Here is a 19,428-nt window from a genome sequence, read left to right as displayed (position 1 = left end):
CATCTCCTTAACTTTGACTACTAGATCAATCATTTAGTACCTTATAAAATACGGTACTAAATGGTACCTTATGATTTTATAGGTATGGTATGATATTAGGCGGAAAAAAAATCGTTTAATCTTTTTAAAAACTATAAATGATAAGACACGTGACATAGTATCCAAGCTCAAAAGCAAATCAGCCCACAGTCATAAATCTCTACAATGAACAATGTAGCATAAACCAAAAGAGCACAAAGAGTCTCCCATCGACTCAAAGAAACCAAGCTCTGCAATAAAAATACAAATGATTCCCACTGGAAGCGAATCCAAAATACCCAAGAGAACATATATCAAGCACATATACCCGTATGTGAAGAATCACTAAAGCCAATGGCTAACACCCAAACACATCCAACAGAGCTCAAATTCAAGCTTCCAAGGCACCATAAGCATAAGCATAAACATCAATGTCGAGCATCAACATAAGCTTATGGAAGACCCGAATAGCATGTAGACATGTAATACATGAAGCTCTATAACCTGTAAGATTGTTGTCAAAACCAAAATTGTTTTGACCTATGTAAAACAAAGAACTGAAAACTCACAAAATCAACTCTGAGTGCTTAGATCTATAGTTCTCACCGCATTCCACATTTCTAGCTATAGAATACCTCAATCCAATATTGAATGCAAAAGTTATGACCAAAATACAAAAGTGCTATCAAGTTATCATAGCTATCCACGACTTCTATGACATGCTCTATATCCACTCAAAAAGGATACAAGGGCTACTTCTCAGCTCAGTAAGCACCTGACAAGGCTCGGCCCTAGTTGCATTCCGTCCATAGACAAATCCATACAATATGATCCATCTAGTCCAACGGTCGGACATATATGATCTATCTAGTTTTCGCCCTCTTTTTTTTTTAGTTTGTGTTCAAAGAAAAGTTATTTTTTGCTCTACCATTTTTTTCTTTCTCCTCATTGATCTCTACCTATACCTCACTTACTACCTCCTCTTCTTCTATCTCTCTTACAAGCTCCTCTACTTTTCTCTCTCCTCCATCAACTTCTCTCGACTCTGTCTCTACATCCTTTTCCTCGTGTCTCATCCCCTATAGCTCTATTTCTATTTCGTCTTCCTTTACCTCCTCTTCTATTCCTTCCCTTGCCTCTACCTACATCTCTATATTATTTACTCCTCTTACAATGCCTAAGCCTCTTCATGAAGCCTTCCCATTATACATAACTCACCTCAAGTCTTAGCTTTAAGGTTTTTTTTTGTATCTACTATCTACTACTTTTTGTACTTGCCACTTGGCACTTGTGACTTATTATATTGTGATCCATGAACCATGATCCATCACTGCAGCTAGCTTTTTTTTAATCCATTGTACATGTCTTCAATCTTATAAATAAAATTGGATCTTCAAAATTACTTGTGACTAGAGTCTTGGATTTACATTTTGTCTCAACCTCTCGCCATGTTCATGACTTGCTATTGAAAATTCAAGCAAAGACATTTGTGATTTGTAAACTATATTAGTATTGGATGGATAATACCTTGTGATACTCTCTCTCATGGATAGCCACTCTCATGTTAATACAAGTAATATTTACTAGCCTAACCCTTAATTTTCTATGTATTTTTTAATGACCATACAAAAAACCAAATTTTATCCGAAATTTTTTTGTGTACGTTCGGTACCGTACTAAGTCCACAGACTAGACGGATCAGACAAATCATACTTGACTACCCTAGGCTTGACTAAGCCATGCTATTTATAGCAAGCCCAGTTAGTTGGTTGATCATTCACAAGTTCAGCCTTTGCATGTTTCAACACACTCCAACGTACAAGGACCCTTCTCTGTCTCCAATGCTGCCTTCCATCACCAACCTGATCCAATGCCCTCATTAATGACTTGGGCTGCATGCATGGACTGGTCAGTCCTCTTTTGTAATCATCTTTCATTCAGCTCAGTGCAGATTTTCTTTCCATTCTCTTCTTTCATAGGAGTCTTTCTCTTCCCTTCTCTCTCCATGTTCAAGTTTTCTCTTTTTGTTGTGCACTCTCACACTTGTGGTGACTAGAGTGCTTTATGCAGCAAGATAATAACGCTTACTGTTCCAACTCAAACCAGCTTCTCCTACAGCTTTCTTTGATGTCTACAAAAGATTGAAGAGGATGCTGATCGCACTATATCAAGGCTTCTAACTCCCCAACAATTACTCTTGTGCCACCCTCTCTTCATTTTCTATTGCATTTATGTTTTGTATTAAAGTAATTAGTTTCATAGATCTTCTTCTAACCTTTCAAAGGTGTTACTACAACCCTCCCTGAAGGAGGGATAGGGGAATGCAAGTGAGTGTGAAAGGAGACTATAAATATGACATGCAAACTTAAAGTAGACTAAGAAGTGTAAACATTCCACTACCTTCTACAGGATCAATCCTTCTTGCATACAGCATTTCTTCATGAACTCCAAAATGCAGGTCATCCAATAAGTCGAGATTTCTCCCCCTGCCATGAACTTTTGATTCGAACAGCTGCCATCAAGAGATAACACTGTTGAAAGCTGAATACAGTAAATGGACATGCATATGCATGCTCGTATCTTTCCACCAGTTAAATTTTTTACACTTGAACAAACCGGCAGAGCAAGAATAACAATGCAAAAGCTGTCAATCCTGGCAGCCCTTCATCTGGGCATGTGTACATACTATCTATGTACAAGCAATGCTCTGTACGCATGTGGACATGCACATTCTGTGTGTGACATCATCTCAGATTTCTGTTGCTTCATCCACATCACATGCATTCTTTTCGAGCAAGTCGTGTCTGTGTGGGTGTCCAACCAAATTGTTAGTCATAATATGATAATGTGGATTGTATATGTGTAACAGATAATATACACACATGTTTGCATTCACATAAGCAGATGCTAAAGATAACAAGCAGATCATGCGCAGTATCATGTTTACATACCTCCACCTTGGACATACCCTTTCCGAGGAATGCGCAAGCCTCCTTAACATGGGCAATGTAATATGTATCACAAAGCCCGCATTGACTGCAATAAAAACGGAATAATAAAAGTTAGGATATGATTACAAGCCTGTTAGATTAGAGAACAAAATTTTAAGAATCATATGATTAACAACCCGTTAGATTAATTAACTAAAATGACAAAGAATACCATTAAAAGCCTATTACATTAGTTAACAAAATTCAAATATTATATGATTAAAGCATGTTGAATGGTTTTAGGATGCCAATGCAAATGCAGACAGAGCTGATGGAATCAAAGTATGTAGATGACAGCCTTACCAGGCCAAGGGAAAAAAACTCCTAAGGAGGGAAAAGTGCCCCGGCGGTCCTAAGTGTGTTCACACACATCACTACCAAAATATGGCAACAAATTCCCCCTACGAATGATGTGGTGAACAAGAGCTAGCACTCATGTATAGGGAAGTGCCATGCCCGGTGGACTAGATCAATCCACAAAGGGGAGTAAGCCTGAAGCTTTGAGAAAAGCTTTGAACTTCTCACAAAGCAAAGCCTTTGTGAAAAGAACTACAAGGTGTATGGAACATTGGTTGGCCAATGCAATCTAACTATCAGTAAATATGGTTGTAGCATATGATTGTCCAACACCCAAATCAGTCAAGAGGCATTTGAGCCAAACACACTCAACCATAGCCGTGAAAGCTGCCCTAGAAGTGGCCAGTGTGGGCTACTTCATGCTCAACCTTGATATGCATGAGCTGCCAAACGTAAAGCAAAAAGCACTTGTGGGCGCATAAATATCATAACAACCAACACAATCAAAATCCAAAAAAGTATGTAAATCGAGTATTAATGATCCCCCTTGGTATAAAATAGCCCAAGATGCTGAGCACCACTCAAGTAGCAAAAGATCCGATGGAAGTTGAGGTACTGATCATGCCTCTCACTAGCAAACAGAGCTATGGTAATAAACCCAAGTCCTACCATTGATATCTTGGTATACAGCTTCCTACTAGTGCTTCTTGTTAGCTTGTGCAACCCAGTTATACTACTTAGTTCGGAATTTCTTGTGGTCAAGCTTGGCACTTTCCAAGGATTCCCAAGCTGAAGTGACTAGAGAAATTATTATCCAACATTGCCTAGAGCCTGGTTGATTGGAGATCCTAAACCCAAAGTAATCCTTTCTAGGCAAATTGGTGGTTCGAGGCCTCATGCTAAGTGGGCAGACATGGAAACTTCTCTTGCAAGAGGGCTTCAAGAGTGCCATCCATGTTGGGGTGGTGCTTGGAGACAGTCTTTGCTTCCTCCTCCTTTTTCCCCTACAGTTTGCTTGCAAATGTTTGCCCAAGGTGTTGGAGTTCAAATTGATAGACAACTAGTCATCTCGGGTGGGCAGATCGGAGATCAGGATAGCTTGTAGCTTGGAGAGCACAAGCATATTCAATGGACAGCATAGAAGTCTAGCCCACCCCCATCAAAGCTTGGAGGGACATCTACTGATTGGCAAGGGTTGGGATTCTAGGGAAAGTAGTGGGGAAGATGAGAGGGGCCAGAACTCGTATAGTGGATATTGATATCACAATCCCCCAAGAATGGCTCACCCCGCTTCATCAAGGTTTGGACAGCATAGGAGTCTATCCCACCCCCTTGATCAGAGTTTGGAGGGACATCTACTAATTGGTAAGGGTTGGGAAGCTAGACTAAGTAGTGTGGAGGAGGAGAGGGTCTAGGACTCATATAGATTGGATATCAATGTCACAATCCCCTAGGAATGCCTCACCCCCTGCACAACGAGCCGGTGCACTTAGGCATTGCTGGCCACCCCAATTCTCACTAGGACAAGCCATCGGAGTTCTTGGTGATGTCCCTCCAAATACCTTCTTTACAGTTCAAAATGGTGGTAGGCCAGTGGCTGACAAACAGCAGCAGGGTTTGGCCTTCATCAACCTTTCATGAAAGAGGATCTAGGTTATCAAACTGCAGGGAAATCATGAGTGGAGCCTTTGGATGTGGATGGTTGCACCTTGATGATATGCACGACCCCATGAGATTCTCTCTTGCACTGCATGGATCAGGAGAAACATTCTAATGCAACATGAAGTTATTGGCCCTATTGAGCAACCAAGATCCTCACATGCATTAACAATCAACTATAGTGCATTAACACTTAATTTTGGTCTTTATTAACAGCCCCAAAAAGGCTTTATTTGTATTTATTGGCACTTCACATGGTAGTACAAATGCACCAAAATCCCCTATAAATAGGGTATATCAGGAGCATTATTCACTACTCTACACACATTCCCCCATTCATTCCTCTTCAGATCAGTTCACCCCTGAGCACTCTCCATTGCTCTTTGCACCCCTCCACAGAGGACATCACAAATTATGAAGCCTTCCCAATGGTTGTCCTTGCCTTCCATGATGTCTCTACATGTAGGCAACCTGATTTGGAGTGTTCCCACAGCCTGGACATCATCCCAAACACCGAACTTGCTGCCGATAATGTCTCTACATCATGGCAACCTGTTTCTGATCATCTTTCAGCTGCATTCTCACATCAGATGTGTTGCCCAGTTGATCACAATTATTCAGCACACTGTCTAACCCAGAAGACCCTGCATTTCATGCTGATTCATGCCAACCAGCATCCCTCAAGGCTCCCTCGGCAGTCACCTACACTTGCACCATCAGCATTTTACAGAAAACAGCCCTCTTCAAACATCTATACCTGTGTTGTTTCCTCAAAAGGCCTTTCAGCAGTCCCACAGCCTCCAGCCACCACTCACCCCAAGAGCTGATGTCATCTTTGCCACTGTAAGATCTGTGTTTTATGCTGCTGGGTATACTTACACTGCTGCCATCTTCATTTTGGAGCAGCTCTCATCTCCATCATTGACTCGTCTGCCCAAAGGACTATGTTTCACTCCTCCACAATGTAGATCCCTTTAGAAGTGCTGCCGCTTGGTCAGTCAGGAAAGCATAGTCATCTCCAAGCTGCGATCAGCATCATTGACTTGACTTTGCTCAGCTCAGTAACAGTCCGAGAGACATGGAATCCCAAGGCTGTATTGTAACATCATTGTACATGATTAATCGTTTCATTCATTTGTTGTGTTTATGAATTCTATCTCTCAATGTTTGCCATACACACTCTGTGCTCCTGCCCACTAACCGTACCGTTTCCTTGGGATCAGTGGCTCGTGGGGGGCTTGCATTGGTAGGCATAGATGCAGCGAGATGGGGTCTGCTAGCCCTACCATAGATTGTGCATAAAGACTCCAAATCATTGCCTTTGATTGTGTGAGGTAGTAGAGAGGGACTTGCAGGATTCACTTCCATGTAGAGCCTAGCCTCAAATGCATCACCTAGGGACCTTCTACTGGCAATAAATTTCAATGTCTGCTCTATCAAGCTGAGATGCAGGGCACGATCTTTATCATTAAGGCTAGTTCTTGTGTGGGTCATTGCCCTAGAAGCCCTACCTAGCTGGCAGGAGCTAGAGCCCACAGCTTTGCCATTGAAGGTTTGGCAGCTCACTGGAAGCTTTGCCATGTGGCACATTTGAAAGGCTTGCTTCCAGCTAAGCTTCATCAGGGAATGCCCTTTACTATACTCCATCTTGGCAGAGCTTTGGCCCTCCACATCATGCATTCCCTTCGACAGGCATTGGGAGCAACTTCAAGGTGACTTTTGACGTTGATAATAGCTTTGGCAGTTTTTTCTTCACAACCAGGGTTACTATAGCCTATTTTTCAGAGTTTAGGATGGTAAACCTGATGGTGCTACACTCCCTTTTATTGGCTTCTCCTCCCCCATCGCCCCCAAAGAGGCCTTGTATGCATATAGCGTAGACCCTTTTTAGCTCCAGCCATGCTGTTGAGCCCTCGTATCTCTTTGGTTTTTTTTTTTTGTTATATATGTAGCCACACTTTTTTGGGTACAAAAGAGGTATACTTGTTGAATGGAATAACAGAATTAAAGAAGCGTATTATTAGAAGCATGAAGCCTGCGATTGAAAGCCTGTTGGATGAGATGACAGAATTGAAGACGCATATGATTGAAGCATATGATTAAGAGCTTGTAGCATTGTGATTAAAATGCTGTTAGATTAGATAACATAATTTCGGAAGCATACCATCAATGCCTGTTAGATTAGATAACAAAATGTGGGAACCGTATCATCAAAGATTGGAAAAAGAACCGATGGAACGTATAAAAAACTAAATAAGAGGAGTCGTTGTCTTAATGAAACCTGCAATGAGAAGATAATAAGATTCAAGAAGTTGTCTTGAGCTCACCTGCAATGATCCTTTGCAGGATATGAGCTGCCAGGCTTAATTGGCTTGGCCTTCTTCCTCCAGTCATCAGCAGGCTTCTTAGGAGCTTCAACTAATTGTGGCATACAGATGGTCAGTCGTGTCGCTTCAGTTGCAAAATGTAAAGGGAAACTGAGAGTGATTTGGGAGCATTACCTTTGCTTTCAGGTCGTCCTGAGCATCGGATGGCTGGGGAAGGGTAATAATGATGATGCTGACGATGATGGTAATGATGATGATGATGGGTGGGGATTGAAGAAGGGAAGGAATGCACAGAAGGAGTTCTGCTTATTGCGTGCATGATCAACGGTTAACCAGAACCGAGGGCAGAGAGAAACGAGAGAGGAAGGGGGCAAATGGTGAAAGGCCGAACTCGGCTAACTCTTCGCTTGTCTCCAACAGCGCCACTGAATCGGTAATTTAAGGACAATCTTAAAAGTTCTCTTCTCATTAATTTGCTATATGGTTAAGGATAACTTTAAAATTTTGGCTCCTATTATCATACCAGTTTAATCTTAAAATCTCTCATTAATTTACTTGTCCATATGTGATCTATTACTGTTTATAATGTTTTTGTCGGTTGTGTGATTTGTTGAGTTTTGTTGTGTCTGTCGATTAAATTGTTTAGGTTTCCACTATTACCTTTAGACTTATTATAGTCAACCTTGAATTTTTTTGTGCAATGTGGCACTATTTCAATTGTTGTTGAAGTAGCTGGTGGTTTGCAAATGAATATTATATTTGTTGGTTGGTGCCTACTTCTTTATAATGATGTTATTAGCATCTCAAAGGTTCTTATAATTTCATGTTTTTGCAATATTACTTGTTGATCAATATCATATGTCCATTTGGAAAGTCTAAGTAGTTAAAGTTAGCTATCATATGGTGGCTTTTGTGTTTGTTTCTAAGAGGCATAGAATGTTTGAGCTTGTTAGTGTTACAATGAAGAAGTGAAAATAAAAGCCAATAAATTGTATCATTAACTTGCTTTTTATAACCTAATGAATAGAGCACTACAAGGAATTGGGCAATTAGCGACGCCGATTAGCGACGGCAGATATCGGCGTCGCTATCTATTGGCATCACTAAAAAGCGACGCCGCAGGGAAAAAAAGCGCGGCCGAAACCAGAGCGCCATTTTCATTTTCTTTTCTTCGCCTTTTGAGAGCGAGAGCGAGGGAGAGAGCCAAGGCTTTGTGAGAGAAGAAGAGGAAGAGACTTGCTGCCGCCGCCGCCGCAACCGCCGTTGTTCGCAAAGGAGAGGAGGAGCCCTCGTTGCAAAGAGAAGCTGCCCACGCTCGCCATATCTCATTAGTGAGTCTCCCTCTCTCTTTCTTTTACTTGTTGAAGGTTTAAATCGTTCTCTTTTGTTTGTTTAGGAGAGGAAATGAAAGAGAATGAGAGGGAGAGAAAGAGAGGGAGAGGGAGAGAAAGAGAGGGAGAGTGCATTCTCTCTCTCTCTCTCTCTCTCCCTTTTGCTTGTTTAATGTTTAAATTACTTTCTTTTTTGCTTGTTTAGGAGAGGAAACGAGAGAGTAAGAGAGAAAGAGAGGGAGAGGGAGAGGGAGAGGGAGAGGGAAAGAAAGAGAAAGAGAAAGAGAAAGAGAAAGAGAAATAGAGGGAGAGGGAGAGGGAGGGGGAGGAAATAGGAGAGGAAGAGAAAGAGAAAGAGAGGGAGAAGGAGGGAGAGTGCATTCTCTCTCTCCCTCCCTCTCCCTTTTGCTTGTTTAATGTTTGAATCACTTTATTTTTTACTTGTTTAGGAGAGGAAATGAGAGAGAAAGAGAGTAAGAGGGAGAGGAAGGGGAAGGAAATGAGAGAGGGATAGAAAGAGAAAGAGAGGAAAGTGCATTGTATCTCTCCCTCTCCCTTTTGCTTGGAGGATGTTTAAATCACTTTATTTTTTGCTTGTTTAGGAAATGAGAGAGAAAGAGAGAGAGAGAGGGAGAGGGAGAAAAAGAGAAAGAGAGGGAGAGGGAGGGGGAGGGGGAGGGGGAGGGAAAGGAAATGAGAGAGGGAGAGAAAGAGGGAGGGGGAGGGAGAGGGAGGGAGGGAGAGGGAGAGGGAGAAAGAGGGAGGGAGAAAATGAGAGAGGGAGAGAAAGAGAACGAGAGGGAGAGGGAGAGGGTGAGAGAAAGAGAGGAAGAGAGGGAGAGGGAGAGAAAGAGAGGGAGAGGGAGGGGAAGGAAATTTAAGATAATATACTTATTGATAATGGTATGCAATGTGCTTTGCATATGGCCACGTACTTCATCAAAATGAACCCAAAATTATTGTTATAGAAGAAGAAACCCTTAAATTGAGTATAGGATAATTTCTCTCAGGTCTTATGACTATGAGTAGAATTGATTGAAATAAATTTTATTACTATAGTTATAAAATTTCATAGATGGCGCGCATTAATTTTAAAATGGATTACTTATACTCAAAGCCGAGATATAACAAATAATTATCTACCGGGACAAACAAATCGTTGAGCATGATACAAGGCCGAGATATAACATTGGAAAATCTCTCGACTACTATATACAATACAAGGTTTATGGTCAACTTGCAACTTGACGTACATCTCCATAAAGCTATCCATTTAAGCCTCGTTTGCTGTAATGTTGATAAGATGGCAAACGAAGAAGGTCTTATTGTTCAAGACCGCGAGTCGTATCTTAATCAACGTGTCCCATGTCCTTGCTCTCAATGCAAGTTGGCAATTAGACGAAAACGCCGATTGTCTATAGAACACGTACGACGATTTGGCGAGTTTCAATCTGAGATCATTGATCAAACGATTGCAGATTTTCAGCAAACGGTAATTTGAAGTTAGCATTTTCATGCATTGTACTCTCAAGCTAATTGAAAACCATACACAATAAGATTGGGTCTTGTTGGCAAATTTTGTATCCAGGGGGGTGATGTCTCGACCCAAGGGGGAGTGCACCCTTTGCAGCCAATTAGAAGAGTTCGTGGACGTGCGATGGATGGATTGCAGGAGCCAATCGACCACTCGCAAGGCCCATCTATACCGTCAATGCCAGAGGAGACAGACAACCTTCCCGACTTGCCTACAATCTTGGAGCCTGAGATGGAGGCAATGATCGATGCATTGATTCCCATGGATGTTGAGACATCTGGCCCGCTTAGAGAGGAAGCATCCATACCATTATATGATGGGTGCCGAGTATCTCGGTTAAAGACATTGCTTGCACTCTTAAGTGTGCAAGCAAAATACGGTTGGAGCGATACGAGTGTGACTAAGTTATTCAGGTACCTTGTACACAGACTTCATTGTTTTTTTTTTTAAACAGTATTATTGCAAACATGGATGGATTTTTCAAGGTGTTTTATGATTTTTTCAGGTTATTGAAATATCATATATTGCCACCTGCAAACACCATGCCTGAGTCTCGTGATGATACACGACATGTTTTACGGAAGCTTGGCATGGACTACAATAACATCCATGCATGTATCAACGACTGCATATTATTTTGAGATGAATACGAGACTATGGAGACATGTCCAAAGTGTGGTACTCACAAGTATCGACAGGACTTGCAAGGGCAAACCATCCCTCAAAAAGTCCTTAGACACTTTCCGCTCATCCCCCGCATAAACCACATGTTTCGCACGTCTGCCATGGCAAGCTTGACAACGTGGCATGTGCAGAATAGGTCCACGGATGGAGTGCAACGAATATCAGCAGATTCGCGCGCATGGAGCCACATTGACTCTACCTTCCCAGGCTTTGCGCGAGAGCCAAGGAATCTTCGGCTCGGTCTCGCCATGGATGGTGTGAACCCATTCAGTCTGCGCTCGACTTCTTACAGTGTGTGGCCTATAGTGCTTGTCAACTACAACATTCCTCCATGGCTTTCTACGAAGAAAGGACATCTCATCCTTAGCTTGCTCGTCCCGAGCCGCTACAAAGTAAAAAATATGGGCGTGTATCTTCGTCCATTAGTCGATGAGCTTAAGATTTTGTGGGAGGAGGGGGTCACGGTGCAAGATATGAGCATGCGCAATGGTCGGCGGTCAGCCAACATTCGAGCCATTCTCATGTGGACGATGCATGACTTTCCGGGATTGGGAGAGTACTCAGGTGAGTAGACATTTGTTCTCGCTGGTAATATCTATATTTTATTTCATTCAATCAAGTATTCACTAGGTCGTGGATCGCCTTGCAGGTCTCGTTACCTCAGGTTATCATGCATGTCCATTGTGTGGGCCACAGTTAGACTCCCGAAGGTCACGAACCATGAAGAAGATGGTATATCAAGGACATGCCGCTTTCTTGCCGGAGGATCATGAACTCAGGGAAGGTTTTCTTGGACGACCTCCAGCACGTATGAACGCTGCAAGCTGGTACGAGCTGAAAATGGTAAACCCGGAATCACATCCAAATGGAATGCGACAGTTCTCAGTTTTCTACGAGTTGTCATATTGCACCCACTTACAGGTCAACCACTTGTTGGATCCCATGCATATTTTCAAAAATGTGGGCAGCTTGCTATGGGACCACATCACAGGAAAGAGAGACACTATAGGGTCACGAATGGATTTAAAGGAGGTAGGTAAGATGGAGGCGCTTTGGCCGCAGTCGAGTGCTGAAGGGGGAGTGCAGCTTCCTCGCGCTCCCTGGGTTTTGTCTACCAAAGAAGAGTGCATTGTGAAGCAAGTAATCAAGTCTATCCGCACTCGGACGGGTATGATGCGTTCTCTCAGGTCCGCATTTTCTAAAGATGACCAAATATCTGGGCTAAAATCCCATGATTGGCATAAGATATGTCAGGTTTGTGAACAGAATGGATTTTAATTAGCGTGGACATTTTGAAATTTGAAAAGTGACCATTATTCTTAATGCTTTCTCATTTGTGGCAGTTTGTCCTACCGATCATGATCGCAGGATGCCTAACTCCAGAAATTCGCGGGGCCATTTACAAGTTGTCGACTTTGGTACAATGGATCTCACAGAAAGAGATTAAGACGTCCTCTATTGAATCCGCAAGGCGGGGAGCAGTTGAGACGGTCTGTCTCTTTGAGAAATACCTGCCCACTAGCATGCTCACGATACAAGTTCACCTTCTTGTGCATCTTGTGGACGAAGTGGAGATTGCTGGACCTGTCCATACGCGATGGATGTTCTTCTTGGAGCGCTTCATGAAAACCCTGAAAGGCTTTGTGCGACAACGAGCTCGTCCGGAAGGTAGCATGGCGGAAGGTTGGTTGGTGTCGGAGGCGTTAGTGCATATCTCACAATGGCTACCAATGGTGGAACCAGACAATGAAATGCTATGGACGCTGAAGAACGATGACAGGCTGACTGGAGATGTGGTGGTTGGAAATGGGGTAGAAAAAAGAATGGATGCCTCAATGGAAGAGAAGGTGAATCGCTTTTGTATGTTGCACCATGCCTCCATGGAGACGTGGCTCGCCAAGTACCAGATTGCAACGCAAGATCGAGAGGAAGCGCGAGCTGAATTTCGATGCAGTACGCGTCACTGACCGATTCGATATCTCGAAGGCATGGAGGAGATGCCGCGGTTTATGTCAACATAATGGTTGCATGGAGCCTTGACCGCAGCATCCAGCAAAGGGACAGAGGTCTCAATGGAGGAGTGGGAGTTCTCGAGGGGATGTAGTCCAAAGGTAATGAGGGGTTTAGAATGTGTCGTATTTAAATTTGCTTGCTACATCTAATTTGAGTGTTTCAATGTGCAGTACAAAATATATAGTGTAGCGTGGTCGCGCGGACGGCATTTTCGGGTGGAGCGTATTGACCCAATGCGCTCCACAATGGACAATGGTGTCATGGCAAGGTTTGAGCAAGAGAGCCGGCGACGAGCAACGGATCCGAACACGGTTGTGGATGAGATGGAGTATTTTGGGAACTTGCAAAGTATTATTACGGTGGATTACCGTAGCTTCTCCATGATAATATTCGATGTGCAGTGGTTCAAAGTGGTACTTGGAGGAGCTGGCGCAACAGTTCGATGAGGTCCATCTGGATTTCTCGAAATAGATTCTGAAAAAAAATGGATGGATTTGCGCGACACCTTTGTGTTGCCGGCCCATTGTGAACAGGTACAAATAGTCATTTGCTTGCTAATTGTAATACGACATGGTTTATGTCACAATGGTTTGAAGCCGCTTTGTAAGTGTTTGTGAACAGGTAATCTTCTATCCAAATCCCTGACAACCTCGATGGTGGTATGTTATACCTTCAACTCTTCGAGGTGCGAGAGTATATGATCAAAGCGATGTTCCAGGCATAGATGAAGAAAATATGCAAATAGAGGGATCGAAATTACAAGGGGTGGAGGCCACCGCAAGCTTGGAGCCCACATCGGCTAACAATGATGGAAATACAGAAGTTGTAGAATTTTTTGAGAACGAGACAGACTCGTTCTTTTGTGGTGACATGTCTATCGACCTTCCAGTGTATGCAGAGTTGTATCAGGAGATTAACATGGGACCATAGAATACTTCATTCTTGGAGAATTGTATTACTCAATTCGTTGTTTAGATCTTCCATAAAGGTAGATAAGATATGCATTTTAAGAGGGATTTTTAAAAAATGATTTATATTAATATGCTTTGTATAGTTTAAATTGATTATTCTAACATCATTTTTTATCTGTGCAGGTATCGACATTTTCAGGATGAGTCGAGGGATGAGCGATGAGGAGTTTTATGACATGATGGCAAGCATGTCTCCAGATCAGCTCGCGAGATTTAGAGAGATGGCAGACCAGGAGCTGTCTCGTTCTTCATCAGGGCGCTCTGCTAGATCAGCTTCAGCGCGATCAGACGCTTCAACTTCGAGGAGACGATCTCGACGCTCGCGACTTGGGCCAGAGGGAGGGACTGCGACTGCAGGAGGATCAGGGAGGTGCTGCTCTGGAGACACGAACGCGGTGTCTCCGTCTCGTCGTTTAGTTGGAGCTCGATCACCTCCAGGATTCGTCACACCTGTGGGGACGTCCACTCCAGTTACTCCTGCTTTTGCGCAGCCGTCAGCAGATGGCACGCCTTTTGGTGGCACCCCTTTGAGTGGCACTCCGAGAGAGGGTACCCCCGTCGGTACACCGGATATACAGGGGTCTCCTGGATATGCCCAGGAGCATGGACAGAGATGGGAGAGGGCCCATCTTAGGCATACTCTTAGGGGTTATGGATACCTAGTGGATGGCAGGTCAGGAGCCATCATCATGAATGATGAGGGGAGGAGGGTGATGGCTCGCATGAGGGAGTTGTGCCAACAAGTTTTTCGGTACAACGTCCTGGATCATTGGAGGAACATACCGGAGGGGAGCAAGGAGTACATAGTAGCATCCTTGCACGAGGAGTTCCCGGTGCCAGCCGCAGTCGATAGATTCTCTACGGGCTGGATGATGGATTGCATGCGTGCATACATGTCACATAGACGATCCGACGCGCGCAAGGCAATCAAGAGTGGGGCTCCAAAGCCCGAGTGGTTAGATGCAGACGATTGGCGCCGACTAAGGGAGGAGGCTACAAATTCGCCAGGACGTTGGAGTCAGCAGCAGCGGGAGGCGGCGAGGGCACGAATCGAGGCCGGATCGGTACATCATCTTGGGAGTGGCGGCCACAGGACATATTTGGAGGACTTTGTAAGTTTCTCTTTTGTTTTGCTTATTTGTTTTTTTGAGATATTCTTTGTACTGACAATCATGTTTCTAACAGTTAGCATTTTGTTTTCTTTGCAGCACTCCATTACAAATCGCGATCCGCAAGGCCTTGAGACTCGATATGCAGAGAGGCACGGTCTTAGATCATTGATCGACCGATTGTATAGATGCGGCGGCCCAGTAAGTCACTCATCTTTCTTGTCCGTAGTTACCATGAGATATTTGAATGCATTATTGTATGGTGGATTGATATGTTGTTTCTTTTTCTGCAGAATCCGTTTGATGCTCCTTTGTAGCGGGAAGAGCTTTCGGGGGACGAGGATTTGTAGCTCGCCCTTGGATCCTTAGAGCTCACATACCTTTAGTTTTTAGTCGCCCGATCTATGTAGACATTTTCTATGTATTAGTGATATTGTTTTATGATTGTACCAATCGCATTTTATGCGATATCATGTATTTATTTCATCTATCCGTTTTATGATCTCAATATACATTCTTTTTGTTTGCAAATGCTTTGTATGCAGCAGTGCAGAAACTATTTTGTATGGCTCTCATACAGCACACAATGCTATATGCTACCCTGCCACAAATTTTTTTTTCTTTGTTACCGTCACTATTTGCGTCGCAAATTTACTGCACGCGTTGCTATTGTCGTCGCTATAAGTGTCGCAAATTCTCTGTAACCGTCGCTATATGTGTCGCTATATGCGTCGCTATGTACGTCGCAAATGCGACGCATATAGCGACGATTCTACGGCGTCGTCAATAACGACGCTTTTTGCGACGACGGGGGCAAATTTTGTTGTTTGTATTTTCGTCGCTTTAAACGTCGCTATAAGTTCTATATCTTGTAGTGGAGGCTCCAAAAAAGAGTTTATTGGACAAAACTAAGAGTTACAAGGGATATACAAGAGAGCCCAAATCTAGAGAACGTTGAGATATATGATTATAGAGCAATAGTAGCTAAGAAAACCATGTAAACAAGGGGTATGGAGAGCTTGTGCTTATTACCTCCAAATGTTAGGTAGATCATTAGTAAGGACTAATGCAAGCTATCTTGTAAGTGTCAATGGAGCAGCCTAGATTTCATCCCTTTCATCACATCCAATTAGATACCAAATACCTTATTCGTCTTACTCAAATGATGAACATAGCCAACACAACATTATTGCAATTTTGCATAGAGAGAGGGTGTGTCAACCAAGTTGTTAGCCATGAATATGGAAAATTAGAGGCATCGTGCCATACTACCATAGTAGGGGTGCAAAACAGAGACTAGAGTAATGAAAAATAGAGAGACCTCAAGCATTACCGATATAGTTGGTGCAAAGAATGGATGCTTGATGACCGGATTCATTTCCATGGCCAATTGCTAGAATCTTGTTTCCAAGGATGTTGTGTGTGTAAGCAAGTAGAGTTATAGAATAATTGGTTACAATATCACCGAACTTCCATGCATGTTGAGTTGCACACATCCAAGGCTACAATCTTTGCCTTTCAACATTACAATCCCCCTATGAGATAGAAAAAACTCTAGTATAATATATACGAGGTTATTGATACACTAGTGCCTTCCAATTCCCTTTACAATAGTATCACGCAAGTCATTGAGTATTATCTTAACATGGTTAATCTTTGCCGGGCATAGCCATTCCAAGTTTATTTTATCGTATTGTCATTTAATGATTCTATCAATTATCCAATTGAGTAAGTTCATGGTAAGAACAAGAATTGTTACTCAAAGCTAGACTTGCATCAAGTATCCTCAAGACATTGTGGATAGATTGCACTACTTGAGTAGACAACTACTAGTACAAATCAAATTTATGAAAATTGAACCATTTTTTGAAGACAACATTGAAGAGGAATGATGACCTTCACGAGAAATTCTATTTGCAACAATGTTGAGTTGACTTTACAAAGAAGAAGCCTAATAAGCTCTCTTATGATTTCTAGGTATAATTTTGCCATTGTGAATTTGGAAGCATGGTATATATAACCAGCATGACTACCTGGGAACAACTGAGAAGAAGAAGCCCTCCGTGCATTCAAACTAATAGGCCTATAGAGATATCCTCTTTTGTGAGGAGTATCTTGAGACAAATGATTTCGAAGCCACATCTTGTGTATAAGCTCTCCATACAACTTATTAAATTATAGTTGTTTGAAGAGAGGTTTAGTTTAGCAACAACAATGACAATCACAATATTGTTGCCCAACTTGCAAGGCCATGCTGTCAAGGTGGATAGAATTGAGAGTCTTTCAAACATCCTTAACACCTATAAAATAAGGGGTAACTATGAAATTGATATTCTTGTAGGGATCCAATCTATGCATATATGAGAGTTGAGGGGCGCAATGTGATGATACCAAAGAGATACATGTGGACTTGTAGCCACGGTCAATTGACCCAGATACAAGCAAAGGATAGAGGGTACTAGACTTAGCACCACGTGCAATAACAAGATTCCCACAGGAAATCTTCCATGAGAAATCACCAAAAGAGACAACATAACTTGCATCATTCTAGGTGCTAGCAGAGATAAGGCTCTTCATAAGAGTGGGTAGATCATGTACATCATGAAGAGTGATCTTGCTACATGAACCAAAATGTAGTTGGACATCACCAATACCAATGATCTCCAATGCCAAGTTATTACCCACATGGACATATACAATCGTACTATGATAGGAGTGAAACCACTCTCTATGATGGGTCACATGAAAGGAAGTCCCTGAATCTATCAACCAACACTAAGTATATCCTAACAAAGCATCAATCAACTATGAAGCATCCAAAGAATAAGCTGCCAAGATAAGATCATTACATACATTAGGTTGCACCACATTAGTCTCCTCAATCCTAACACTAGACTTGCTAGGCACAATGTTGCGATTATCATTCTTGTCTTGCACTTTACCCTTTCCCTTTTCCTTGCGCTTGTCTTCATGCATTTTATGGCATTGTGGCAAAATATGACCCGCTTTCCCACAATAATGACAAGTAAGACTGGACTTACAAACATCAGATAAATTTACTGCAAGACTATCCACATGTCCTAGACTAAGACCTCTTAGAGTCTCTACCGCATCCATTTCCATCCTACTAGCCTCTTACAATCAATGCATGTGAGGTACGAGAAGCATCGACGTTCTTTTTGTTCACCTCTTCTGTCAAAAGGGTACTCTCAACATCTTGCAATTTCAGCCCTTAGCATAGAGAGCCATACAAATAGTGTCCCATGACTCAGATAGAGTACTGAGTAGAAATAAAGGATGAAAAGTATCCTTGAACTCAATCTCTTACGAAGCTAAATGGCTAATGATGGAGTGAAACTCATTCAAGTGTGCAAATATAGAAGTCCCTTTCTCCATGTGAAGGTCCATCAACTATTTCGGTCAATACATTTGAGATGCAAGACTCTGCTTGTTATAAATATTCTTCATTTGTGTCCAAAGCTAATATGTAGTCAAATTTCCAGTTACAACATTGCAGTGAACCTACATAGAGAGAGATAAAATGACAGTGGACTTGCATAGCTCATCTAGTTCCATCTAAATCCTTAGCTATAATGTTCTTGGGTTTGACATCCCCATAATTTTTGCAATAAAACCTGCCATATTTGGGTCTTTTAATAGTTGTACATAGTCCCATCTAGTTTCTCAATATTGAAGATGACACTATTGCAAGAATCACTAGCCATAATGAGACCAAGCAATGTCACAGAAGAGTAAAATGGGCTACTATAATCTCTTGCAAATCAACCCCAAAACCACTACTAAATTAAGCTGGATACAAGAGGTACTGACAAAATAATGAGCTATCCACAAACTATAGTCGAGAAACTATCAAGTACATGCAATTGCCCTCAAATAGAATCCATAAAACTGAAATGATTGGTTACTATAATAAATTGTAGTAATATACCAATAAGCAACTATGAGCAACCAAGAGGGAAGAAGCCAGGAACAACTAGCAATGAAGACTATCACAACTGCATCGTGTCAAAAACTATACATGCAATAGGCATAAATGTCGTGCACATAGGAGATCTTAGGGTAAAGAGAAGAGAACTACCAAATGCAAAATTCTATGGGCAAGGCTCAATACATAACCTAGAAGAATATAAATATCATTGATAATACCCTAATAGACATAAGTATTAGGTCCAAGCCAAGAGATCAAATCATTCCACAATAGAATAATTGCATCTAATAAATATCAAGAGAGCATGTACATGTCACAATGAGTCTCACCACTCACTATAATATGCTCAAGCTCAACTACATAAACCAAATACTCTATAGTACATCAAAGCGCCAATGTGGCTTAATACACAAAGTCAAGTAGCTCCCATTGAAGCAAAAGCTGAATGCCAAATGAGCAAGCAAAGCTCAAAACATCATGTGAATGACATACAAGTGTGCAAGGTACATGAAGCATAAGCTGGGAGCATAAAACCCAATAGATTAT

General features: G+C 42.1%; 1 protein-coding gene across 2 annotated transcripts in view; it reads right to left on the bottom strand.

The window, feature by feature from the left end:
- The window catches only part of HCAR (coenzyme F420 hydrogenase family / dehydrogenase, beta subunit family), a 151,855-nt gene extending 144,127 nt beyond the window's left edge, over positions 1–7,728 (bottom strand). For both annotated transcript variants that reach the window (XM_087678495.1, XM_087678487.1), the window contains exons 1-4: positions 7,466–7,728; positions 7,292–7,382; positions 2,970–3,054; positions 2,419–2,530 (exon numbers count right to left, since the gene is read on the bottom strand). In XM_087678495.1, the coding sequence (XP_087534621.1) occupies positions 2,419–2,530; positions 2,970–3,054; positions 7,292–7,382; positions 7,466–7,610 (433 nt within the window). In that variant the 5' untranslated portion in view covers positions 7,611–7,728. The remainder of the gene's footprint in view (positions 1–2,418; positions 2,531–2,969; positions 3,055–7,291; positions 7,383–7,465) is intronic.
- Between the last annotated feature and the right edge of the window lie 11,700 nt (positions 7,729–19,428).

This window comes from Lygodium microphyllum, chromosome 1 (assembly GCF_053477565.2).
Source record: "Lygodium microphyllum isolate KBCC chromosome 1, Lygodium_microphyllum_v1.1.10, whole genome shotgun sequence".
NCBI classification, from domain to species: Eukaryota; Viridiplantae; Streptophyta; class Polypodiopsida; order Schizaeales; family Lygodiaceae; genus Lygodium; species Lygodium microphyllum.
This window is presented reverse-complemented; position numbering and strand designations above follow the sequence as displayed.